We start from the raw sequence: 27849 nt of genomic DNA on the forward strand, positions 1-27849 counted from the left end.
GAAGTGAGATGACATAAAAGACACAGAGGCGAGCGTACACACCTACACAAAACACACACATCTATACAAACAAATGCACAGACCAATTTGCTTTTGTGATCCGCTTCCCTATCTAGACGGTCCAGGCTTGGGCCAGATTTGAGTTGGTAAATTCTTCTCCAAACTAAACCAGGGCAGGTTGCAGAAAAGGTGTTTAATTCTGGAGATTTTTAAGGAGAAGTGTCGAGGCGTAGCCAGACCACGCCCGGGTCCCGCTTTCCCGTTGCACAACTGAAAGCTATGTCCGGGCAAGTCGAAGGAGGAACCCTGAGACCTCCAGCCCCTCCTCCCTGCGACCACGGGGAGCAGCGGAGTCCTGGGAGGCGGGCAGGATCTCTGGGTGAAGACAACGGGGCCGAGGGTGTTAAGTTTGAGCCCCGGGAGCCCCGGACTGCTACAACGCGGACAGCAGCCAGCCGCGGGCAGGAAGGGGAGGACCCGACCGGGCAAGGGGGAGCCCCCGCGCGGGCTTGGGGCTGGATCGGAAAAGCTGCCTCACTGGCGCGCCCTCCGGCCCCTCCGCTCCTTCCCTCCCTCCCAGAGCGCCCCGCCCGGGCCTCCCTTCTAGTCTCCGCTGCGCGCTCCCCGAGTCAGCGTTTGCAGCGGCCTTGCCATGTCTCAGCCGGGCCAGAAGCCCGCCGCCTCCCCGCGGCCCCCGCGCGCTGCAGCGGCCCGCCATACCCAGGAGGTGAGTGGCGCTCCTCCGGGAGCCGCAGGGCTGAACGCTGGGAGGACCCCAGCCCCGGAGCCGTGGGCCCCCTCCTCTGGGCGTAGCCTGCCTGAGCTCCCGGCCCGTGCGCCCCCTCCCGGGCCGGGGAAGGGCGCGGGGCTCAGGGCCGGCCGCTGCGCGGGAGGCTGGAGGTGGCCGGGTATTCCCGGGCCCCCGCCAAGCGCGCTGGGCGTGGCGCGAGCTCGACAGGGGGTGGCCCGCGTCGGGAAAAGTTGGATGGTGAGAGGTGGGTGAAATGAGGATAGGGCTGAAAGGAGGAAAAAGTTCATTTGGGACCCCCCAGAGTGGGTGGGGTAGTTTAACTGGACGGCGGAATCCTCTCTTCCGTGTAAAACCCAGGCTGCAGGGCGTGGCTGCCCGGAGAAATAAAACTTCTTCCCTAGCTAACCTCGAGCCAAATCGGGCGGGGCGGGGCCAGCCGGCGGGGGCGGGGCCGGCTTCGGGCGCCACCCAGGTGCCCTGCCTCCTGACGGCTTCAGGGCTTGCGAGCTCAGAGCTCGCCAGCTCCAAGGCAGGCGAAGTGGGAGCCCCGTGCCTGCCGCTCCGCACCCCGCGTCCTCGCCGGGCCCTCCGCGGCGCATCTCAGAGCACACCAGTTGTCGCCATGGCATTCGCAAGCTGGTGGTACAAGACGGTAAATAGGAGCGGTCGTGCTTGGGCAGGAATGGGAAGGGAGTGTGTTTGCTTTGCCTTTCCGGGAGTGCGGATGGTATTGTCCGGGTTTTGGCTGGGAAAGGGTAGGGACCAGGGGCGACCTCCTCTTAGGACTTCAGGTTAGGCTCCGGGAGAGGCCGAGACTCACCCTACTGTGGTATGTACGAGCACGCCCAGGCGTGCGAGTCGATGTGAGCAGATGCAGGAGGCTCGCAAGTTGAACGGGACAGGAATTGTTGCTGGAGGAATTCCGTCCCTGGATGCGGATTCCTGGATGAACTCAGCTCGCAAGAGCAGAGATCTAAAGCAAAGCTCGAAGCTTTTAGAGAAATGTTCTTGGACATGCATTTTCCAACACAAAGGAGGAGAGACAGCCGGGATGGGGGGCAAGGAGAAAACCCAAAACTCCGAGGAGCAGAAGCAAGTGAGATCAAGACCTTTGTTGAGAATGAGACAGAGAGAGCAAGAGCAGTTCTGTACTTTATTCCACAAAAAATACACAAAAGATGTGTTGATAGGTGAGAATCAAAATATTTATATCCCACTGATTGATGGGAGAATTTCAGAAACTTAGTTTAAGTACACCGCTTTCTCAGCATGTGGTATTGGGAAAAGCAAGGTTATTGTAATCAGACACTCTTTAGAGAAAACCTTATATTGGAATCAGTAAACTGTCCCTGATAAGCCAATGGCCATTACTGAGCATCTACTCTGTGCCAAGACGGGTACTAGCCTCCAAGTACACAGTGGAGAATAAGACGATAGTTCTTTTTCTCAAAGGGCAATGAGTCAACCTTTCTGAACCTGTTTCCACGTTTGTAGAAAGAGGGTTATAATAGGCACCACATAAGGGGTGGTGGGGACTGATAAGATTCATAAATCAAAGTACCATACCCATATACTTTTAATGATTGGGAATTACAGTTTCCCTTTAGATATTTCATTGTAATTGTTTCTCATTACGTTTTCTTATTTATGTGCTAAAAGCAAAAGTTTGCTTTGAGTCATTATTGTCCTAAGGTTCTTATCAAAATGCACCACATGAATTATCTGCAAATATGGATGGCAGTATTTCAGAGTTGACATCAGACTTCGCTTTCCAAATTCATGATTCTCTAAAGGAAATTATGCTGGAATATTTGAAGTAGTTTAAATCAGTGCTTTTAACCCTGTTATTTTTTTTTTAATTTTTTAAAAGATTTTATTTATTTGAGAGAGAGAGAGATGGTGTGTGCGTGCAGGAGTGGGGATGGGGGAGGAGTAGAGGAAGAGGGAGAAGCAGACACCCTGCTGAGAAGCGAGCCCTATGCCAGACTCTATCCCAGCACCCTGAAATCATAACCTGACCCAAAGGTAGAAGTTTAACCGACTGAGCCACCCAGGCGCCCCTAACCCTGTTATGTTTAGGCATAGTCCGTCATTTTGCTAAAATCTCTCTTATAATCCAATTTGGGAACTACTATAAAATTTTTTTGCCTCTTAGAATCAGCAAACTGTCTGTGATCAGCTTTGATTCTTCCCAAACCAGTGCCATCTGAAAGAAATGTTGTGAGAGTCAGATAGGTAATTTAAAATTTCCTAGTAGCCACATGAACAAAAGCAAATACAGATGAAATTAATGCTAATAATATATTTTATTTAACCCACTATATTCCAAACATTATTTCAACATATAATCAATGTACAAACCATTGAGATATTTTAGATCTTCTTTTTTATATTAATTCTTCAAAATCCAGTGTTCATTTTAAACTTATAGCAATTCATACTTGCTACATTTCAAGTACTCAAAAGGCATGAGTGGCTAAGGGCAATAGTATTGGACAGTATAGCTCTAGACACGGCTTCCTAACCATTTTTGTTTGATGGTTATGAGGGGGTGATCATGACCATTTTGAGAATTAAATGAGAGCTACTGACCATTTTCCCTCAGCAAAATACACACACAAATACACAAAAGCTCACCCATAAATCCTCTAAAGGTCCATGGAGCCAATTTATAACATATTTTGCATATATACAATATAAATTATAATATACAATAATATGATATATAATATAATAAAATTATATAGTATTATATACTCTATAATATAATGTAATTATATAGTGTTACGTGCTGTACAATATATGATGTTATATACTATTATAATAATTATATAATATATAAATATGATTTATATATTATATATGAATTTTATCATGTATTTTATATATTATGTATTATGATATATATATCATATATCTATATATATATGATATATATAATGCTTCTGATAAATCCTATAATTAAAGTATCTTTACTAGGATCCTTTAAATACTGAAGAAGATTGTGAATGACATAACTTTAAAAATCTAGGCAGCATAAGATAAAATAATTAAAAGATATATCTATGATGTTGTTTAAGGGAGTGCTACCTATAAAGCCAGTCAGTGAAACACATTACAATGTATATTTCCACCATCAATGTCATTGATCTTATCTTCCAAAGAATTATGTGATTGTAGAAAAAAACCCCAACAAAACAACTTTAAAAAGCTAGATCTGAAGAACATCAGATGAGCATCGTAATGATGAAGCATGAAGGAGAGTAAATTTAGTTGACATCAGGAATCACATTCCTGAGTCATAAGTTGACTTGATTAGGCCATGTTAATTAAAGGTGTTTCTTAGTCTAATTAGAGCCATGGGCCCAGTGGCAGCATGATCAAGGAGCCCAGTCATTTGGGAGGCCCCATCGTTGTGGCCAGTCTGGGAAGAGTGTCAGAAGCCTTCCTGGCAGGACAAACCACTTGGCTGCAATGACTTTTAGGAGTAAGGAATGCAAATTATAGAATCTGAAAAAAGGTCGCAGGCCTTAGAGTGTCTGGGAGAATGGAGGTCAGACACAACTTTGCCCTTTTGGTTGATAGTTTCTAAACTGGTTTGCTTCCCATTGCAGATAAGACTTTTAAATTAGGAGTAACATCTGATGATGTTCTCTAATCAGTTTTGGCACTTCCCAGAAAGTAAATTATATTCTACAAAGTGCTTTTTAAAGAATGGTGTAGCTTGCTGGGGCTGGAAACGTGTGTGGCCATTTGAGATTCTAAGGTGAATGGGTAGGCATTTACTTCTGAGTAGGTTGTCTGGTGTAATACGACTTCTCTAAGCAGCCCATCTTTATTCTATTCTTTTCCTTTTTGTTTTGTTTGTTTGTTTAATTTTTATGGTGGTAAAATATGCATATAAAATTTGCCATCTTAACCCTTTGTGAGTATAAAGTTAAGTGGAATTAAGTACATTCATATACTTTTTTTAAGTTTTATTTGTTTAAGTAATCTTAAATATACCCAACATGGCGTTCAAACCCAGGACCCCGAGATCGAGAGTAGCACGCTCCTCCAACTGAGGCAGCTAGGCAGTGTGTGCATATTCATATTGTGCAACCATCACCACCATCTATCTCCAGAACTCTTTTTATCTTGCAAAACTAAAACTATAAAGCCCCATTAAAAATAAATCCCCATTCAGTTTATATAATCCGCTTGAATACATAGCACTGTGTTCAAGTATCTGTGTTGCTTTTTTTTCATATTCTGTTGTAAAAAAAAAAAAGTGTATCAGGTGTCTTTTAGTTAAGAAAAATGTGAAATAACTCCATCCAGTGAACACTATTTATGTAAGTTGCCTTCTCAGTTGGAGGAGGTATTTATCCCAGGGAGAAAAGAGGTCTGTGGTTAGAGTTTCCTTAAAAAAGTATGGAATTCATTTTGACTGTTGAGAACTCATAGAACACAAGAAAGGCCAAATATGTTCACAGGTAATTATTGTTCACCTACTACATGTCAGGTTCTGTAAAGAGTTCCGTGGACATAGCAATTGTGCATCTCTCGTAGATAAAAATCACAAGTGCATCCTATTGACTACTATAAAAGCAACAAAGTAACTAGTGAAATTCTCATGGCATCTTCTTTGACTTAGAGAAAATTCAAAAAGCCTTACTGCAGGTAGATCCCAGAAGCTGAACTTGGCAAAGAGGCAGTCGATGCTACCTCTGAAAACTGGACAAAAGGGGCATGCCCTTAACAGTGTCATCTTGACTTATCCATGAGAATGTTAAAGTGTTAGGAAGAATCATACATAGAGTTTAGGAGAAACATCGAGATTTCAGAATTATGGCCATGCAGTTAATCCTTAATATGTGTCGTTTATAGAATCCCAAAGAAAGTTATCCTGTAATTTTAGAATTTGATAGCAAATGTTTTTAGAGGAGCAGAAAGATATCATGTATTAACAGGCCAGACCTTTTATTTGCTTATATTTCTTGAGTAATTATTCTCCATACAATATTTAGCACATGGTAACTACTTACCGATTTTTTAAAAAATAAATCAACTCTATTCTTCTCTATGAGTTTGGAGATTTTAGTTTGAAAACAAAGGGAAATGGCTAAGATATTACCTTTGGGAGACTCTAGGGAGATACATATGCTTGAGATAAGAGGCTTCTAACTTTTTCAAAACTTTTTATCACAGAAGAGAGGATAATATAATGAACTCTTCATATACCCATCATCTTTAATAATTATCAACCTGATAATATTGTGCCACACTTCCTTTATTTAGCTCCCAGCCCCACCAACACACCAAGCACACGCACGCACACACACACACACACCTCTCCCAAAATATTTTATTTTATTTCATTTTATTTATTTTATTATTTTTTTAAAAGAGAGAGAGTGCACGAGAACTAGAGTGAGTGCGGGGGGGGGGGAGGATGGGCAATGGGGGTGGAGGGGTGGAGGGAGAGGGAGAGAGAGAATCTTAAACAGGCTCCACATCCAGCGTGGAGCCCCACGCAGGGCTGGCTCTCAAGACCCTGATATCATGAGATCATAACCTGAGTTGAAATCAAGAGTTGGAGGCTTAATCGACTGAGGCACCCAGGCGTGCCCCCTAAAGCATTTTAAAACATGGGGAATTGCACATTTAAGGGTCATGCCTGTGGCCAACTTGGTTAGATTGTTTGGAAAAGGAATTCTCTATTTGCCATATACTTTGTTTCCTTAGATGTAATATGGAAATGTGAGACTAATACAATATACAAGCATAAGAGACAAAAAACTAAACACAAATTTATCAGATGAACCTGGTTGCTTTGTACTTACAAAAAGTAAGAAACTGAATTCTCTGTTCTAACATTTATAACCTTAGAAAATGAAATCTTTAAACCTTTGCTTACATCTCTTACTCATTTTACTGTTTCATAATTCAGCACAATCCAGTTGATGCCAGAGAAAAACAAGGGAGTGGAATAACTTTTATTGTATTCTTAAAATGAACTAGGCAATGGGCCAGTCTCCTCATTAACATCAGCTCCTTTCAGAAATATGTCAGCCCCTGGGCTATGTACTATTACCTTCATTTTACGAGTAGAAAACAGAAAGGTTAAATTATTTGGCCAAGGTCACATAACCTTTCACATCCATGCTTTTTCTTTCCCATCTGAGTTTGCCAGAGAATGGAATGCAGGGAATTGGTTACCCAGGTAACAGAAGCTGATGGGAAGCCAGCTGGGGAGGGTGAGGCAACCCAGAGATTAAAAATTTCAGGAAGCTGCTATCATTTCTATGCAGGAGGGACTAGCAGGGAGCTGGATCGCCCTGTGGAAACTCCCAACTGCAGCTGGCCCATCCTGCAAGAGACACTACTACAGAGCCTCCCACAGGCAGAAAGGAGGGGAAAAGACCACCCACTCACCACATCCAGTCTCCTGTCACTGCCTCCCAAACCCGACACCGTCCATCCCAAATATCCCTGGTCCACAGGGCAGGGGGAGCAGGGGCCCTGGGCAAGGAATTCACCTGAGGGCAGAAAGGCCCAGAGCTGCTCCAGGGAGATGGTTTTAAAGCAAAACCAGCTTTACATCTTGGTCCTTCTGTTTGTTTGCCGAACATTACTGTTTTAGCAAGCAGAATACATACAAGAATAGATTTTAAGGGATTTTGCAGGAAATACCAATTTACACATTGTCTTTTAATTTTTCAAGCTATTTTTTTTTGGGGGGGGGGTGCTTCTTTCTCTTTTATCTAGTTTACTGACCTCAACGGAGTAAAAGTACTTCCCAGGCAATGTTTAGAGGTTTATGGAAATAGCAGTCATTCAGTCAAGAAGTATTCGTCACACCTCTATCACAGGACCAGAATAATAAGAATATAGCAAAGTTTTAACTTGTTTGCTTAAGAAACTAAGAAAATCGAGACTAATGAGCAGATAGGAGGATACGACATGCCATAAATAGGGCAAGGCTCAGAATTAGTCAGAAAATGCTTGGTGTGAACACAGGGCACTGTGCTCCTTCCTTGAGCAATCAGAGTTTACCCAGGAGCCTCAGAGCCGCCCCAGCCTGCCTGACCAGGGGAATCTCCCCATGGGTGCCAACTCATTGGGGTGATTTGAAGAGCAGAGCCCTCTGCTTCCTGTCATGGTGCCCACAAATCTCCTCTCAAAACCAGTTGTCTCCAGTCCTAGCTGCATAGTAAGATCAGCTGGGAAATCTTAGGAAAATACATCTATGCTCAGGCCCCAACTCTAGACAAACTAATTTCCTACATTCTGGCATGAGTGTTTCTAAGTGTCTTAGGTGCTTGTGATCTACACTGAAGGATGGGACCCACTGCTAAATGAGGGTTTTCCGAAGCCCTCATTTCCCTGAAATGAGCTTTTCTTACCATATGCAATGGTACGCAGTGACAGAGCTGAGCTCTGTGTACAAGGAAAGTCCAGAGGGCACCAAGATAACATCTTATTGCTTCATGATTTTGCCACAGCTAACGCTGGACATGCAAATATTGGTCTCTATGGCCTTGCCTCCAAGTTGAAGAAGAAAAATTTTCGACTTGTTTTCGAATAACCTTTACTGTTTTTAAAAACAATTTTATTCAAATATAATTCACAAACTATGAATTCACCCATCAAAACATACAATTCAATTCAGTATTTTTTAGTACATTCACAGAGTGGTGGAAACATCACTTCTGTTTAATTTTAGAATGTTTTTGTCATCCCCTAAAAGAAAACCCCAACTTTTTTTTTTTTTTTTAAGAAGCAAAGGCATTTCAGAAGCACATAGCATTTGTACTCTCTCAGCTGGGCTTGCGCTTGTAAAAGTTCAGTTTTTTTTTTCTGTCTTCCTTCTTCTTTTATATATGTATAGAAGTTTGCTTTTATTTTCTTCTGTGTTACCTGTGCCCTTGTGTGCGTGTCTCTCAGAGGGTATGTGGGTAGCAGTGGGAAGGTTGCACAGATGCTCACCAGCACAAGTCCTCGGCTCGGGGAGCTCACAGGCTGCCAGCCTTACTAGCTCTTGGCTCTTGTTGATTTCCCAATAGGTTTATGCGTTTGCTGTAGCAGAAAATTTTAAGCATATAAAAAGCTTTCCCCTCCAATGAGGCCAGAGGCCAGCTACACTTGCCAAATACACAGTGATCCACGGGGGTGAAAATAGTTTGGAAAATTATTTCTTTTTGAGGGAAGATGGTGAAGTCCCTTATCTGCTTTTTCCCTGCTTCTGAACTCCTGCCACATACCATGTCTTTCATCTTAACTCCATGTGTCGACTGACTTCTGTAGCCTTATTCTCCCCATCCAATTTCTACTGCATTAGGGTTAGCATCCTGTGTTTCCTGTCTTTGGTCTCCAGCTATTAAGACAAGACTGAATGTTTGATTGATTTTATAAAGCAAACCAGTTTCACAATTGGAAGGTTCTGTTTTGGTTTGTTGTTTTCATTTTAGAGCACTGGATTGAGACTTTTTTTTCCTTTAATTTGGGGGGCACAGCACTTTTTTTGAGAGAGAGAGAGAGGATCCTGAACAGGCCCCACACCCAGCAGGAGCCCAACGTGGGGCTCCATCTCATGACCCTGAGATCATGACCTGAGCCCAAATCAAGAGTCAGTCCTTTAACCAACTGAGCCACCCAGGTGCCCTGGATTGAGACTCTTTTGATGTGAGTCCCATGATCTCAACTAGCTTTTCACTAGATCCAGAGTAGCCCAGTCTCTGGCCCATAGAATATAATCCGGATATGTGGTGTGACAGAGGAGGACCTCATCTTTCAGATCCTCAATTTCTTTATCCATAAAATGAGGTGACAGTGTGGACCTCTGGAGTTGCTGTGGGGAGTGAAGGAGATCTCTTAGGGGAAATGGTTAGCACTGGGCTAGCACAGAGTATGTAGATGCTTAGAACATATTCGTTTCCTTTCACTTATCTAGAAAAGTCCTCCATGGATTTATCAGTTTTGTGGTTTGGCTCTCTTCTGGACCTATCAGTGCTTTCCTTCTTCTCCATGCTTCTCTCACTTCTCGCCACCCCACCCACTGCACGTTGTAGTGGACAGAATTTTCTCTCTTCCCTCTTAGGCTTGCAACAGGTTTCCTAAGCTTGATTGAATCTGACATAAATCATTCCCAAATATTTCTTTGCATCAGCCCAGTCATGTAGAATGTGCTTAATTATGCCATGAATTAAATAATGAGGTACTTTGTGTGTTAACTATACTCAAATTTTAAAAAGATAATAAATTTTAAAAAATAAATAAAAAATCAGGCACTTTGAATATCTCTCAGCAAAAACTATTTATATTGTTAATAGATTGATGGATATTGAATAAGCCCTGACAAATGGTCAGGGCAATGGTTCATTCATAAAGTTGCTATTTACTAGAAATTGAATGGTGTTCGGTAATTCTTGTTAATTCTCTTAGAGTGACGATGATATTGGAGTTACTTGGAGAAGATTCTTCAATTTAAGGAGATGTTTAGTGAAATGTTTAGGGGTAAAATTTTAACCAATTTACTTTCAAATGCAGGTACATATCCAAATACAGATAGAGAGATAGATCTGTCTATAATATATGCAAATATGGCAAAATGTAGCAACAATCTTAATAGTTATTGGATCTAAGTGGTAAGAATATGCGTTCTCATTGTATTATTCTTTTAACTCTTCTGTGTGTTAGAAAAATTTTGTAATAAAAGGTGGGTTGGGGCCCCTGGCTGACTTAGTTGGTTAGACGTCTGACTCGAGATCTCAGCTCAGGTCTTGATCTCAGGGTTGTGAGTTCAAGCCCTGTGTTGGGGTATAGAGCCTACTTAAAAAAAAAAAAAAAGCTGGATTAAAAAAAAAACTGGGAAAATATAATCCATAGAGTTCCTAAAAAATGGTCTCATTTGATGGTGTTTTTTATGTCATTATACTTTATGTTGTAAAAAAGCTTTCTACTGGGGCGCCTGGGTGGCTCAGTCGTTAAGCGCCTGCCTTCAGCTCAGGTCATGATCCCGGGGTCCTGGGATTGAGCCCCATATCGGGCTCCCTTCTCCACGGGAAGCCTGCTTCTCCCTCTCCCACTCCCCCTGCTTGTGTTCCCTCTCTCGCTGTCTCTCTGTCAAATAAATAAATAAAATCTTAAAAAAAAAAAAAAAGCTTTCTACTAAGAGCAAATATTTCTTTTGAAGTCACAAAATACCAATTTTTATAGTACATAATTTTTCTAAGTTGTCATTATAACTGAACATTTTAAAAGTATTTAGCATATATATCCATCCCAAACTATTTAGAACCTACATAATTTGAGGGATTTTGAGTGTTTAAATGGAAACAAGTAACTGTTGGTGTTGGTTAATCTGGAGGACTGAAATTTTGGAACACCCCCAGGAGATGACTTTTTAAAAACTTTTATTTTTATTTACTTTTTTTTTTTTTTGCATTTTTTAAAGTAAGCTCTATGCCCAATGTGGGACTTGAACTCATGATCATGAGATCAAGAGTTGCATGCGCTACAGACTGAGCCAGACAGGGGCCCCTTTTAAAAAATTTTTAAAGAAAAACATCATTATACCTAAATTTTAGGGAGAAAGGGCTGTCTGCACATTTACTGTAGGGCAGTGTGTCATCATATATATTTGCCACATGAGCAGGAAGCAGAGGGGACCTTGTAGAGAGCAGGGAACCTTATGCCTGACAAGAGCAAGTGCCTCTTTAAGCTTTTTCATTTGTAAAGTGGAATACTAATACCTTCTGAGGAGTGATGAGGCACTCAATATGCTCAGTAAAACAGTGCATTTTTGTTGTTGTTAATGTTTGTCTCTAATCTGAGAAAGATAGGGATTTGGACATAATAGTGAGTGTGATAGGGTTCTAAATTTACCAAGTCTGGAAGGAGACCAGATTGGCTCAATCTGTCACTGTAGATCTATCCCTCTTAAATTCTGTCTGCAAATGGTGAATGATTCTTCCCCCTAGTCTGGCCTTCAGGAATCTTCTGAAACTTACCTCTTACCATCTAGCACTGATATATATGTGGGCTTTTAGATTTTTTTTTTCCCAGATTCATTTACTACTCAATACTGCTTGCCCTCAACTGTGGACAGACAAATGCTAGACGAGGACATCAAGGTGGAACAGGCCCTGTACGGGGGTTCATTCACCAAGCTCTTGAAGCCTGGGGTTTTTCATGGAGTGGATTCCACTCACTGATCCATGACAGTGTTACATTTTGGGAAGAATTTTCCACGCATAAAAGTGATTTACTCCTAGTTTTTCATACAGAGAATTCTTAATGCAAGGCTTCATCCATGTGTCAGATATTTCTTGGATTCTTGTTTTAATTAAAATATATGTTGAGGGGCGCCTGGGTGGCTCAGTTGGTTAAGCGACTGCCTTCAGCTCAGGTCATGATCCTGGAGTCCCGGGATCGAGTCCCGCATCGGGCTCCCTGCTCAGTAGGGAGTCTGCTTCTCCCTCTGACCCTCCTCCCTCTCATGCTCTCTGTCTCTCATTGTCTCTCTCGCAAATAAATAAAATCTTAAGAAAAAAAAATTAAAAAAAAAAAAATAAAATAAATAAATAAAATATATGTTGATATTACTAAAGAAAATATTACCTTATTCTATTTAGCATGTTATAGTGACAACGTATTGTAAGTCAGAAAACCTGCTATGCAAACTTTTCTCATTTACTAGGTCTGTGTCCTTATGAAAGATCAATGAATTCTTCTTATTCTTAGTTTTTCCATCCCTAAAAATCACATGAGCCTCTTTTTTTGTATCAAATAAGAATATGTATGACAGTAAATAATAAAGAATGATATAAATTTTTATTATTAATATTACTGTTACTACCATTCTTTTTAATTCAAATAATTTCATTGACTTACATATCCAGGTTATGATTTGCTTTAGGGAATGTTGTACAGTTTTGTATTTTGGTTTAACTGAAGATGGTCGGGATTGAACCCAATCGTGAGCTTTTATTTCCTTATATTTAGATTATTTTTTCCCACTTTCTTGCACATCCCACAATGTGCAAGAAATGAAACAATTATTTGTAACCCTTTTTGGGAATATAATTTTTTTTTTAATCTCTCAAAAAAAGTCAGTAAACTTTATGGCTCATTTTATCTTATCATCAAGACAAATGAGTATGTAAGCTACCTGAAGGTTTTATGTGCCACATAAAAATACTTGCTTTCATTCCCACTGTACTGGTGAGAAAAATAATTCTGTTTCTGGACATAATGAAATCCTAAAGCCATAATAAATAGAAGTTGCGGGTATGGTCTTCCCACTGCAGGGTTTGTCTTCCTGGAAGATAACTGGGGAAGAACTCTGAGGAATTCCCAAGAACCATCAGAAGCAATGGCAGACTTGGAAGCTGTGCTCCTCCCTTGAGCCCATGCTGAACTGAGGCTTAAGTATGGCTTTAGGCTCCACATGGACCTTAGACATCAAAACTCCATGAGGAACCACGTTGTCTCCCATGCCGGCAATTTGGGCTTTAAAATTGCGTGAGGCATTTTGTAGGAGATGAGATGCCGCCTTGGAATCACCATCAGATCTGTGTCGGTTAATTATAGACTGACTTTCTACATCCCAAATGAATGTCTGTAGGTTCTCTTGATTTTTGAAAACCATCTATGTCAGTGTAGAATTATCAGCATTTTCAGAAGGAAGATTAAAGGGGTCCTTGTTTTTACAGGCTACATATTTAGTCCTTCGGGATTAAAGTTATTATTATATTATCCTGTATTACCTCCTTCTTTTAAACATTATCTTTCTTTCTTTTCTTTTTATATTTTTATAGCATGTCAGTGGAAAAACCAGTGGATCACCTTCCAAGTCAGGAGAAAAGAAAGGATCAGATGAGGTAATTCCCACCATACTGGGCTTTCCTTTTCTCTTGCTTTTAATTGTGAATTCTACCTTGAAACAGATAATAAGGTTGCAAAGACCTCCGACTGGAATATTGGCAAATTTAGTCTTAACCAAGATTTGATTCTAGAATATAAGTGGAAATCATTAAAAATTAATGAAAAATAAAGTGTTCCTGGGGAAAGAACCTTTAGAAATAGTTTCTATTTAGGAACAGAAGCCAGTTATTGAGGGTGTTTTCCCTATAGGAATTGCTGAACCTTAAATGTTGTGTTGGTGAACATGGCAGATTTAGAGGGAGAAACCAAATGCTGTAGTGGAAAAGGACATCTTTGTTCATGAGAGTACACTAGGAAAAAGGACAGTGCTCACCTGGATGAACCCATTATTCTGGTTCATAAACAAAAGGAAGAAAGAAAGACTCTTTTGATTTGGATCAATTCTGTGGAAAAGGAGTAAAACCAAACCTTTCCACTTGGGGACGATTTTTCTTTGACACTGAATTTCTTCCTCCAGTGAATGACGCACCATTATGTGCCCTGTCAACACTGGCCGACTTGTCCGTGGAAGGGTCCTGCAAATGTGCTATCCTTCCAAAGGGTACAAGAAAGTATAAAAATGATCATGATGTTTTCCTCTATGTTACCAAATGTTTTTAGAAATTTTGTTCCTCCTCTTTCTGCAATTTTGTAATATTTAATATATTTCAATATATTCAATATATATAAGGAGGTTGTTACAGCCTCCTTATATGGATTCTGCACTGCAGTTCGCTGAACTTTCTGCTGTCATTTTCATTACCAGTACACATGAAAATATAATTTAGAGTCTTTCCTTTTTAATTATTAATTTCTATTTTATTTATTTATTTACTTTACACTGTTTAAGTCTATATAAAGTTGGTCTCATGGAGGAGAGTGCTGGAATAGGTGAGACTTTCTTGCCATAGCAAGCCCAAATTGCGTCAGACACACTTGGATTATGTGCTACAAAGTGTTGCTTGTAATAGATTATTTCTTGACAAGCAAATTTGTAATGAATTTTTTGTACCCATGGAAGGCAGATGTTTCTTTAAAATTAGAAAGTAAGAGTAAACATTAAGATTTTATCCTGTTTCTTGGTTAAATTTTTAAAAAATAAATTCCCATATGAAAAACCACAGGGTGCCTGGGTGGCTCAGTTGGTTAAGCGACTGCCTTCGCCTCAGGTCATGATCCTGGAGTCCCGGGATCGAGTCCCGCATCGGGCTCCCTGCTCAGCGGGGAGTCTGCTTCTCCCTCTGACCCTCCCCCACTCTCTTGCTTTCTCTCTCTCATTCTCTCTCTCAAATAAATAAATAAAAGTATTTTTAAAAAACCCCACATTTTCCTCCTTTTACTAGCATGAAAATCTGTAGAGTGTCATTCAGTTCCTTATCTACTCTTACCTTTTAAATATATTCCCAGAGAAGTTATCTATCAAATAATTTATGATTTGAAAACTATAGAGTTTCTTTATTCTCCAGACCCCAAAATAATGCGTTTGGATGTTATTCTTTATTACTATAAATCTAGATTAAACTATTTACACACAAAAGGAAATCTTTTCTAACGTGGTCAAGTGAGTAGTTGGCTAGTTCATATATCACTAATTGTGTTATTACTCGAAAGCTTAAATGTTACATCTTGAATATATAGGCATTGTTGGTTTAGGCAACAACTGCTATAGCACGGTGTTAGGTTGTTTTTCTTTTTTCATAATATCTAGACTATAAAGTACCTTATTTCCGTATCTATAAGGGGCTTGAGGAAACTCATAAGGACCTCTGTTACAAATGCAGCCGGGGGGACATAATCTGAGATTTCTGTGTTATAGAGGCAGACTGCACTTTAAGTTTGAAACAAAAGGCTGAACTTCCACCTCAAGGAAAGGAAGAAGGAATTTTTCTTCTGTTTATCAGCCAGTCAAGGAATTCTGATTTTGTTTCGTAATGCTTCTGAGAAATTCAGATTTACAACTCTTGTCTTGTGCTGAGCCTGGACACATTGGTCTGTTTTGCTCTGTCTCAGCCAGCAGAAGTGAAGAGGGGGCAGAGGCTTTTCCCCGCTCCCGTGGTGTAAATCACTGTAGAGATTCATACAGTTTGAGACTGAAGATTATTTATCATCTCCCCAAATTCTGTCCATGTACATATGATAGGGTACACAGACCTGTGGGTGGGATGACTTGGTAGTCAAGGCATATTTCCAGTATGGTCTGTCTCCAGGGAATCTCTTATTCTTTATGTCACATACAAGTTAGTCCTTGGTGAGGCCCTGGAGAGAATTCAAGGAAACTATCTTGCATTAGGCATTATTTTAGCTTTTGTGTGCACAGTTATAAAACCAAGTGTGATTTGGATTTGTTTGCCCTGCCCACCGTCCACGATTGGTTACCGTCCTCTTTCCTTCTCAAAATCACCACAGAAAGATTTCCTGAAACCAATCCTTTCTCCTAAATATTTCATTACCTACTGCTCTTTTGAACAAGAAATGAGATTCAGAAGCTTCATTTGGGTTTTGGTAATCCATTTGCAGACTAGTATATGCTTCCAGAGGTTAAATAGCATGTCCCTAAGCGTATGCAAACATGTGGGTTCGGCTTCCACAGACGAACCCAGGCCTTTGAAACAAAGTCAGTTTGAAAAGGGCTTTCTAGGCTCAGGGGTACTTTTTGGCATTTTTTTTTTTCTTTCTCTCTTTATTATCCTGCTGCATTTTATTTGGAAGTGCAAGAGAAAGGATACATAGGAGGACTTCAGGAAGATATAACCAGGAGAAAAAATGATTAGGGTGAGGTAAGAGCCACTATTATATTGACGCATGTAAACATACCTGGGGATGAATGCTTTGTGTGAAGGTTAGAGCTCTTTCTCTCCAGCAATCATAAATAGTTCTTACTTGTTTGGTGTTTGACCCCTATACAACCACTAATGATCCTAAGAAGTTGGCAGCAATTTTAATGGAATCTTACAACCAAGATATCATTGTCATGTTGCATTTGCAATACAAATGCTTGAGGAATGCCTAGGGTAAGTGTCCAGGAGAACGAATTCACTTATTTGTTTGTATCAGTCATTGTGATTTGGCTTTGTCCTCCTCAGATGTAGAGGAATTATAAAACTAATAGTTGCATGGACTAACAAGCCGAAGATACAAGGACTAGAGCAGGAAAAAGAAAAATGAAAACATTTAACACCAGCCTCTTTAAAGACACTGGAAGAGAGAAGCCTTTCCAAACCTGCAATCAAATCTATTTAAAGTATTTGACTAACACATCTGGACTCACTGGGGGAGTGTGAGCATTTTAGCAACATATTTCAGTGAAGGCCTGAGGGATGGAATTTAAAGCATTAGATGGGCACAATCTTACAGAGCCAGTTATAAGAACTCAAATTTAATAATAGATATATTTTAGGGGTGCAGAAAGGGAGCTGTAAATACAAGAGAATAGAAATTGCACCTTAGAGGAAAAGATATGGGGCAGATTTTCTTTACCATCAGTAATAGTAAAAGCATTCTTCAGTGTTTACCTTTCCTCCTTCTAAAATCCATGAAGTATTGAATGACTCCAACATTTTTTACACTTTTTCTCTTAATGAAATTACTCTTTTTTATTTTACTAATTTTTTAAAGATTCATTTATTTATTTGAGAGAGAGGGAGATCAAGAACATGAGCGGGGGGAAGGGCATAGGGAGAGAATCTCAAGCAGACTCCCCGCTGAGTGAGGAGCCCAACTCACGGCTTGATCCCAGGACCCATGAATCATGACCTGAGCAGAAACCAAGAGTCAGTGACTTAATTGACTGAGCCACCCAGGTGCCCCCCAATTAGTCTTTTTTTTTTTTTAATTACAAAAGCAATATGTACTTATGAAAAACAGTATTACCTAATCTACCACTTAGTTATAACTATTGCTATATAATTTTGTGTGTATTCTTAAATCAATGCGATAATATCTTGTGTTCATACTTTATATTGATTTTAGCAACTTTTTTTTTTTTTTAGAGAGAGAGAAAGCTAGCAGGGGGAGGACAGAGGGAGAGCGGGAGAGAGAATCTTGAACAGGCTCCATGCCCAATGCGGAGCCCAATGCGGGGTTCCAACTCATGACCCTAAGATCATGACCTGAGCCAAAATCAAGTGTCCGATGCTTAACTGACTGAGCCACCCAGGAACCCCTAATTTTAGCAACTTTTTATACAACTAAAACATAATCACAGAAGAAAATTGAGAAAATACTGAAGACTTTAAAGAAAAAAATACCATCATCCAGAATTCTAACACCTACAGAGATGGCTACTACTTCCATCTTGGTGTATTTCCCTAGGTCTTTTTTTCTCTGTATATTATGTTTCAGCTGAGATAACAAAGAAACATCATTAGGAGGGCCTAGAAAACAATAAATAATGTGCTTTGTGAGAGATCAATCTTTTCCAATTAAAAAGAGTCATCATTGTGGGTGACTTAAGAAAATCATTATTCAGGTATCTTGGCATTTAGTATGGCATTTAATCTGGTTTTTATTTTGTTGCTGTGTTTGTGAGGGAGAAACACATACTTCCTCAAAAAGTCTTCTGGGACAGTGTTCCCACAAGCAAGTGGTGTAGCTGTTAGAAAATTCTGGAAGAGTAGTTCAGCATACATCATTTTAAGGGATTATGGGTCATGACAACAGAGTCCATATTAATTGTCGGTTGATTGTGGCTACGCAAGCTCATGTCCCAGTTTCCAGAAAGAGGCAAAGCCAAAGATGTGCCCCGAGGGCAGTCCCGCCTGGCTCCCCTGGACACCCATACCAGCAGCGAGCCCAGAATCAAACCGCATGGCTGATGTGGTAGGTTAAACAAAGGGAGGTGCCAGAAATTCTTTTGGACTACAGTTTCCTAATTTTCTTTCTTTTTTTTTTTTTTTGAGTTCTAAATTTTGATTCATTTCTTCATTGACTGGAATATTTTTTAACATAAATTTTTCAGGGAGGGAGCATGAATAGTGATTTTCTGAGTCTGTGTGGATCTAAGCATGCTTTGGTGCTGACTTCACACAAGAAATAAATACAGAATTGTACAACATCCTTGGCTAGCAGTTCTGTTCCCTCAAAATCCCATACCTGTTGCTCCATGATTTTTCTGACTTTAGAGTTGTAAAGAAAATATCTGGGAAGCCTAGTTTTATTTTTATAAACCCTGTTTTTCCTGCCTTGGCACATATACAATTTTGTTGCTGTTCTTACAATTTAAAAAATTGCCAGGATGTGCCTATATATCTGTTTCACTCTATTAATTTTTTCCTGAAATGTCTTATTTAATTATTGTCCTTATTTTGGTTTAGCTCTCACGGCAATAGAAGTCAGCCCCTTATTGATTGCTAACCATGGGATGGGACAGGATGCAAATTCTTTTGTTGAACCCAGAAACATATGCCAATAGCTAGAAAGTAGAGACCTTACGCATCATCCTTCAATGAATTGTTTTACCAGAAGCAAAGGATACAGCTTTAATAAAGATTATGCAAATAGTGTGCTTTTAAATCAAGCATCTCTGATATACATATTGTTATATCATTGGATAGGGAATGGCTAATAAAAACAGTTAAGTACTTTGCCTTTATCAGTGAACATATAAATATATCAACAACATATCATACAGTCATAATCTGTACTTCATTATTGTACTTTGAATATGTGAGCCTAATTACCTAAGACCTTAGGGTCCCACCAAAATTGTCTCTGAAAGATTGTACTTATGGCACATGGAATTGGAATCAAATGTTAACAAAATAGCAAAGGAACTAAATGGAAGTTAAATTTGCTGGCCTCAGAGTAAAGCATAAGTCCTGGAATCCTGATGGACAGATTGATTAAATATTATTCCTGAAATATACTGTTTTAAAGTATGTATTTGTTTTCATTCTTCTCTTTAGATTTTATTAGCTTCTCAAAGATAATGGCATGACTGATTAAAAAGGGACAATAACCTGAAATCATGCCCATAGCAAAATGATTCATCTGAGGACTGATAAATGTGTGATTCTTGTCGTAAAGTCAACAACATTTTATCATATAACAATGTACATAATAGCTCATTATAGCCTTTTAGAAGAGGTTCCTTAGTGAAAGCAAAACCTAATGGAAAGTTGACGTCATCAAGTCTTGTATGTTTCAATCAACATTATTACAGAATGCTTAGCAAATACTAGAGCACTGAGTTAATATCATAAAAAATTATTAATAATTCCCTATTCCTAATTTCCCAGGACATTACATGAAATAACACAGTGGTTCTCAGGTATTAGTGTACCTAACAATCACTTAGAGATAGTATGAAAAATTTGGACTCCTGGGCCCCATCCTCAGAGATTCTGATTTAGCAAATTTAAGGTAGGGTCAACGAATTAGGGTTTTTGTTGTCTTTTTTGCTTCCTTTTTTGTTTTGTTTTTACCAGTTACCTCAGATGGCTCTTATGTCAATGGTCTTCTGAGCACATTTTGAGTAACACTGAGATAATATTTATAGAGTGCTTTTCTTTTTTTTTCTTTCTTTTTCCTTTCTTTTTCTCTTTCTTTCTCTTTCTTTCTTTCTTTCTTTCTTTCTTTCTTTCTTTCTTTCTTTCTTTTTCCTTCCTTCCTTCTTTCCTTCCTTCCTTCCTTCCTTCCTTCCTTCCTTCCTTCCTTCCTTCCTTCCTTCCTTCCTTCCTTTCTAAGATGATTTCCTCATCCTCACCCTTGACCCACCTCTGCTCTGCCATGTTCTGGGGATGGCGTGACTCTGAAGCACCTTAAGAGTGCTGTAGTTTCAGAGTCATGGATCATGTGGGCGGCTTTGGTTGGAGAAGCAGGTACTAACCCCATTTTTTCCTTCTTTTCCTAGGACCTTGTCCCTGAAGCTATTCCTTCTTTCTTCTACTCTTTGTTTAACGACTCCTCTTAGACTACATATTAGTTCAGTCTTCCTCATTATAAACAGTTTTAAAACATGTCCTTTGAAATTGTTCAAGCTCCCATTCTATCTTTCTTTCTTACCCTCACTGCCAACATTCTTGGTTGACATTACTGAGGGAAACGGTGTAGAGAGAGAGGAGAGAAAGCAGAAGCAAATGTTGATAAATGCCTGTGTGGGGGAGGTAGGAAGGAGAAATCAGTGAACAAGTCAAAGAAGAAGCAGTTAAAAGGGTAGAAGGACCAGAATGTTGCTGTGTCATCAGTGGGAAGCCTGGAAGAAAGTTCTGGGCTGATAATTGTGGAATTATGGGGGCTGTGGAAAGGCCCTTGATCGTGGATTGGGATTTTGTTTGTCCTCTTTGAAGCTGTTACTGTTAGGATTGTGAGGGTGCTAAGTAAGTGGAGATTCTGCACTGATGACTCTTCAATGTACATGGTTTTATGTAATGAACATCCGATAAAGGGAAAAAAAAAGGAAGTTGAAATCAGTGTTTATTTATACAAAAAGAGATAAGTGTGGCCAAGATGCATCCCATGTTACAGATTTCTTTGATTTTTGCCAATTGTTTATGGGTAAATGGAATCATTTGTTAATCGAATAATAACAGGTACGAAAGACATTGTTTGGAAAGAACTCAGGAGTGAATTCTAAACATATGTTTATCTTAATCATTAGGACTCCAAACTTCCTGGCTGGTTATTCACTTCAGGGTTCGCATCCCCCGGGGCTCTTTGTTTTTTAAATCAAGCCTCTGATTCCTAAGTGGTCTAATTGGAGCTCAAGGAGCAGAATTTTTGGACTTTAGTATATTCCAGAAATATATCACTCTGGAATCTGAAATCTGCAAATACGGTTTTGAAGAAACACATTTCTCTTATGGGAAATTGAAGGCTAAAATGCTTTCATATTCACATTCCAATTTTGGTTTCACTTAGTACTTGGGATAAAAATTGCTTCAGTGGATATAATTTTGTTACTTACTTTTTCGTGTGCTTTCTTAAAACACTGAATAGACTTGGTAAAATCTGAAACCATACATCTATTTCACTGAATAATGAAAGCTGAATAGGAAGCAGAATGACTAATAAATTTTAAAATAATTCATTTAAAAGACAATGATCTGTACCTCTGAAACAAATAACGCAATATATGTTAAGAAAAAAAAAAGAAGAAGAAGAAGAAGATAGCAGGAGGGGAAGAATGAAGGGGGGGAAATTGGAGGGGGAGACGAACCATGAGAGACTATGGACTTTGAAAAACAAACTGAGGGTTCTGGCGGGGAGGGGGGCGGGAGGATGGGTTAGCCTGGTGATGGGTATTAAAGAGGGCACGTTCTGCACGGAGCACTGGGTGTTATGCACAAACAATGAATCATGGAACACTACATCAAAAACTAATGATGTAATGTATGGTGATTAACATAACAATAATTTAAAAAAAAGACAATGAAGGCTCTTACTACCAGCCCTAAGGACAGGAGCTCGCTGAGATACTTGTTAGGTGTGATATCTGCCCAAATGCCATAAACATATAGTTCAGGGGACACCCAGTGGTTAAAAGGAGGAAATTCTTTGCTGGGTACATGGTTGACTCTGTCTTTGTAAATTAGCATATGTTATGGGTGTGTGTGTGTGTGTGTGTGTGTGTATTTTAAGAGGCTTGATTTTGACTTCTTATATAAATTTTCTTTAAATATTTGAAAACTTCCAAATTATAAGATTGGAAATATATAATTAAGCTTTTCCTTTAATAAAAACATAAATGGTATTTTAAAATGTAAAATAACTGAGAGACTTAAATAAGAAAAACAAACCTTTTTGACCCAGAAATTCCAAGTCTAGAATTTGTTTCAAGTACATAATTGGAGGTGTGCTTGGTGGCACAAGGATCTTTATCACTGTATTTATAATAACAAGCTAGGAGAGAAATACATGTATAGCAGTAATGAATTGGTGAAGTTATGACACAGATATAGTAACCAAAGTATCTTTAACACCATGCTTCAAAGAACTTTTAATGACTGAGAAAAGTGTTTATGTTAGGTTAAAGAAAGATGAAAAGCTTGCGATTTCATATTGTAACATATTGTGCATATTTTTATATTTATAAAAGTAGAAAAATAACTGAACGTAGCTGTCTTGATTGGCAGGATTTTGAGTACTTTACATTTCCTTCTTTCTACTTTTTCCTTTATTCTAAATGTATTTTTTTCATCAGAAGGAAAAAAATAGAAAACAACATCAGATAATAAAAGAATAATGGAAGAGACCTTAGACCTTAAAGAGAGAAGTATTTTACATGTGAGCTTTTCTTTGGAACCTCTAAGAGATACTTCCAGAACAAGGCTGCTGCTGTGTGTGTGTGTGTGTGTGTGTGTGTATGCATGTTTGAATAGAAGTGCGTCTCTTAGATTTGGACAGAGTGAGGATTTAAGTAAGGCAGCTTGGAGGGCAAGGATTCTTAACTCTTTTTAGTTCATAGTCCCTTTGGAATCTGATGAAAACTGATCTTTTCCTCTGAGAAGTACACATATATGTGAATACAAAAAATACCCCTAAAATGGGACATACAGTTTAAAGATATTTAGATGTACACACCATCCCCACCCCTGCAGGGACAATCTTATTGAGTAGATATATTTAGGAGGTACCATCTGATAATATTTTCCCAGTTGGATTGTTGTTGATGTCTGTAATTCCACTGTTAGCTTACTTAAACTTTGAGTTAAACGTTGCCTTTCCCTGGCTCCGCTTTTAAATTATGGGTATTCCTAGGAGAGAGAATATATTAATTATTAACATCTTAGTGAGAAGTAGTTTGACAAGAGGAGAAGAGAATTATGTAGCACAATTTTTCTGTCGATTGGTAATGGTAGTTGAGAACTAGAGAGCATTTGATAATAATAGCTAATACAAATATAGCCATTACACACATACACACATACACATGCACACACACACACCCTCTTACAATAATCCCATTCTCCTGATGAGGAAATTGAGGCAAAGCTTGATTAAATAAGGTATTTAATACCAAGGTCACACAGGTATTTGGTAGTGAAGTTCAGAATTGATTCAGTTTACAGAGTCTGTGCTTTTATCTAGTATCTGATAGTATTCATAAAATTACTTATTTTAAGAATTCGATGTAAGACCAACACCAAAAACTTTCTTACTACTGCTGTCAATTTTTGTAACTCTTCTTTCCATCTTTCTTCCTTGTGTTGTATCTCATTTTCATTCAAGAAGTTCGTAAAGTAAGATTAAGTCATTCCACAGGAATAAAATGCACAGCATAGGGAATATAGTCCATGATACTGTAACAGTGTCATATGGTGACAGATGGTAGTTACACTCGTGGTGAACCTAACATAACATATAGAGATGTTAAATCACTATGTTGCACACCTGAAATTAATGTAACAGTGTGTGTCAACTATACTTCAATAAAAAATAAATTAAAAAAAGAGTAAATTATTCCAATTCCCAGGAATCTGAAATGTAAGGAAGAGTAGGTACAGCTATTCCCACTCTGGGGGGTATGAAGTGCAACAGGGAGGGAAACTGAGTCACAGCAGACTCAGAGTCAGAAGGATAGCATTTGGCTGCTTGTCAGGGCAGCCCCCTCAAGACTAGAAAGACTTGAGTTGACCTGCAGATGATGATGGGTACTGACTAATTAGAATATAGCCAAACTCAGTGAAGTGCAGCTACCATAGTCTGTTTTAAGACCGTTGTGCATGAGGCATTTCATTCAATAAGTGAATTTCTATGCAATGAGTTAATGGTGAGATTTATTCATTAAGACTTATTTATCAGTGTTTCCCAGGAGCTAACATATCCTATTTATTGCACTGCATTTGTGGTAGCATACATTTATACTTATTTTGGTAATAAAGGGAACTTGTTCTTATTTGTACATTATTTACAACCGTGGTATGAAGGAACATTTGTAGGTGAAAGTCAAGCTTTATAATTGCTAGTGTTGGGGAATCTGCCTACCCTTTTGAAAGACAATCATTTTCCAGATACTATTTTCCAATTTAGCATGTGTTTTCATGTGGGAACACAATACTTCTTGTCATTTTATAGGGTAACTATTAAGTAATGGAACTGAGTTGTTAACAAATATGTCAAAACATGTATTTTAGGGCGCCTGGGTGGCTCAGTTGGTTAAGCGACTGCCTTCAGCTCAGGTCATGATCCCAGGGTCCTGGGATCGAGTCCCGCATCGGGCTCCCTGCTCTGCGGGGAGCCTGCTTCTCCCTCTCCCACTCCCCCTGCTTGTGTTCCCTCTCTCGCCGTGTCTCTCTCTGTCAAATAAATAAATAAAATCTTTAAAAAAAAAACCACATGTATTTTAATGAGAGTTTGTATCCTGTAAATGACTACATTTCATCAAGTCTAAGAAACCACTGATCTAAAAATGCACTGATTAGAAAATGCTAAGAAAGGAAAAAAAACCATCAGTTAATCTCTGACCCCAGCTTTCTTATACTGATCTTTTTATTGAAGTGTAATTGGCATACAGTGTTTCATTAGTTTCAGGTGTACAATATGATTCATTAATTCTATATATTATTCAGTGCTCATCATGATAAGTGTACTCTTAATCCCCCCCACCTCCCCTCTTCTAGTGATTTTAAGAAGCATCCGTTTGCGAGAGGTATGAAAAAGGAAAGAAAATGGTGGCTTCATATCAATAAAATGAAATCCATATCAATAAAATGAAATCAGTAAAATGAAACCTGAAAATTTATATAGTTAATTCCATTGTTCAAATAATGTTGAAACTAATCCCACTTTACATTTGGAGCATAGAAGAATTTCATCTCTTCTTCAATACTTTTTTTCACTAAAATCAATCAGTATCATCCAGTTCGATAGCCTTCTCATAATTACCACATGTGAATCTGATTAACTTTTGGGAGTTTCAGAAACTGAAGTCTCCATTTAGAGGATAAGTGTTTGTTTTGCATCTAAGGATAATCAAATAGTGTGTTGCAGTTTCTGAAAACAGTTCAACAAACAGTTTCAAAAATATCTTGAGAAATGATTCGAACATGCCAGCAGCCACATTGAACCTTTGAGGATTTCAATACTCTTTTAATGCAAAAGTTCTTGTGTATCCGTGGGCTCAAAAATTTTGTTACGTATAATATTTGATCTGTTACTTGTAGACCATTGTAAGCTAGCCCTAGCCTGCTCGCTTAAGGGCTCCCCAGGGAATATTTGCTATTACTTTGGTAGAAAAGTAGACCAATTCCATTTTCCTGCATTTTTTTTAAAGATTTTATTTATTTATTTGAGAGAGAGCGTGAGCACAAGTGGGGGGCAGAGGCAGGGGGAGAGGGAGAAGCAGACTCCCTGCTGAGCAGGGAGCCCCATGTGGAGCCCCATCCCAGGACCTCCAGACCATGACCTGAGCCGAGGGCAGATGCTTAACCAACTGAGCCACCCAGATGCCCCATTTTCCTGCACTTTGGGTGGAGGAGAGAATCACTGGATTTGTGGCTGCAGAAACTCTGACCAACTCCCTGGCAGGGAAGGCTCCGTGTCATCTGGGGCAGGAGATGGAGGTCTTGCAACATAGGTGGATTTCATCATTAGTGGAAGTCTCTGAGGAATGGGCATCTAAAAACCAACTTGCCCCTTTATTCATACCCAACCCCTCAGTCTTACTTGGGATTTGTTGAGCTTCTTGGATTGGTGGGTTCATCAAATTTGGAAATGCTTTGGCCATTATTTCTTCATGTGTTTTGATTTGTCTCCATGTCTTTCCTCATCTTTGGAGGCTGCAATTATACAAATATTAGCTGCTTCAAGTTGTCCCACAGCTCACTGACCCCTCTGTTCCCTAACACCTAGTCTTTACTTGCTGTTTCATTTTGGATAGTTTCTATTGCTATGCATCCACATTCACTAATCCTTTCTTTTGCAATATTTCATCAGTTCTTAATCCTAGTGTATTTTTCATCTCAAAATGCATTTTTTTTATCTTTAGAAGTTTGATTTGGGTGGTTTTTAAGAAAATATCTTTTACGTCTCTCTTTAATTTACTTTTTTTTTTTTTAATTTTATTTATTTGTCAGAGAGACAGAGCACAAGCAGGGGAAGCAGCAGGCAGAGGTAGAAGCAGGCTCCCTGCGCTTGATGTGGGGCTCAATCCCAGGACCCTGGGATCATGACCTGAGCCAAAGGCAGACGCTTAACCGACTGAGCCACCCAGGCTCCCCTCTCCTTAACTTACTTTTAAAAAGCTTCCGATTTTGAAATAATTAGATTCCTAGGAAGTTGCAAAGATAGTATGGAGAGGTCCCCTGTACCCTTCGTACAGTTTTCCCTTGGTTACATGGTATGTAATTATAGTACATGGTAGTAATGGAAGAGACCTTAGACCTTAAAGAGAGAAGTATTTTATCAAAATTAGGAAACTGACATTGGAACAACATGTGTATGTAAATTCTATGCCATTTTATTACATGTATGGATTAGTGTAGCCAGCACTGCAATCAAGATACTATGCTTTTTGAATGTTATATTTTCCTACCTATGGAAAATAAAGTTTTATGTTTCTGCTTCTGTGCATGCCGTATAATTTTTTATTAGATGTCAAACAGATGTGCATTTCATCTTGTTGGGTGCTGGTTTGTTGCTGCTGTTGAGCTATGTTCTGGGACACAGTTAAGTCACCTGGAAATAGTTTAATTCTTTGAGGTTTGCTTTTAAGCTTTGTTTGGCTGGACCAGAGCAGCCTTTAGAGGAGGACTAACTTGTCCTTCTGCGGACTCTACCAATGATTCTGACTTCTGGGAACACACTCTATTCCCGGTCTCTGGGGTTATACCTCTGCTTCTTCTGGGTGTTCTTGACCCAGACTTGGGGTTTCTTCACAGGCATGCACATGCAGACCTCTGGGGCTCTCTCCTGCAGTTCTCTCTTTCTGGTGCTCTTCCTTAAGCCCCCTTGGTCTGTGGAACTCCCAGCTCTACCTCCTCAACCCATAGAGATTGATGGCTTCTGCCTCGGTTCTTCCTCCACGTTCCATGCTCATGCAGCCTGGAAACTTCTCTAGGCAGTAAGCTGGGGCAGACTGGGCTCCCTTCACTCGTTTCCCTGTCAGGGAACATCCTATGCTGCCTGATGTCCCATGTCTGAAAACCACTGTTTCGTATTATTCTCTGGGAGCTTTTTAGTTGTTCAGGGTAGGAGCACTCCTCCTTTTTGGATCTAAATTTCATTAAACTTTTGACCCCACATTTCCTAAT

At 39.4% G+C, this 27849-nt stretch overlaps 1 protein-coding gene and 1 non-coding gene across 18 annotated transcripts in view; one reads left to right on the top strand and one right to left on the bottom strand.

The window, feature by feature from the left end:
* The first annotated feature begins 337 nt into the window (after positions 1-337).
* The window catches only part of CAST (calpastatin), a 117874-nt gene continuing 90362 nt past the window's right edge, over positions 338-27849 (top strand). For 11 of the 17 annotated variants that reach the window (XM_045899047.3, XM_064596417.1, XM_045899053.3 and 8 more), the window contains exons 1-2: positions 1248-1403; positions 13555-13617. In XM_045899047.3, the coding sequence (XP_045755003.1) occupies positions 1374-1403; positions 13555-13617 (93 nt within the window). In that variant the 5' untranslated portion in view covers positions 1248-1373. Of the gene's footprint in view, positions 728-1247; positions 1404-13554; positions 13618-27849 lie in introns of those variants that run through there. The other 6 variants (XM_045899082.3, XM_054513025.2, XM_045899093.3 and 3 more) reach the window with 2 other exon arrangements.
* Positions 14501-14624, bottom strand: LOC123836766 (small nucleolar RNA SNORA28). Its single transcript, XR_006789059.1, has one exon. It is a non-coding gene; the product is annotated as a small nucleolar RNA SNORA28 (small nucleolar RNA).

This window comes from Mirounga angustirostris, unplaced genomic scaffold (genome assembly GCF_029215605.1).
Source record: "Mirounga angustirostris isolate CCGP_5_RB_7025 unplaced genomic scaffold, mMirAng1.0.hap1 SCAF_7, whole genome shotgun sequence".
Taxonomy (NCBI): Eukaryota; Metazoa; Chordata; class Mammalia; order Carnivora; family Phocidae; genus Mirounga; species Mirounga angustirostris.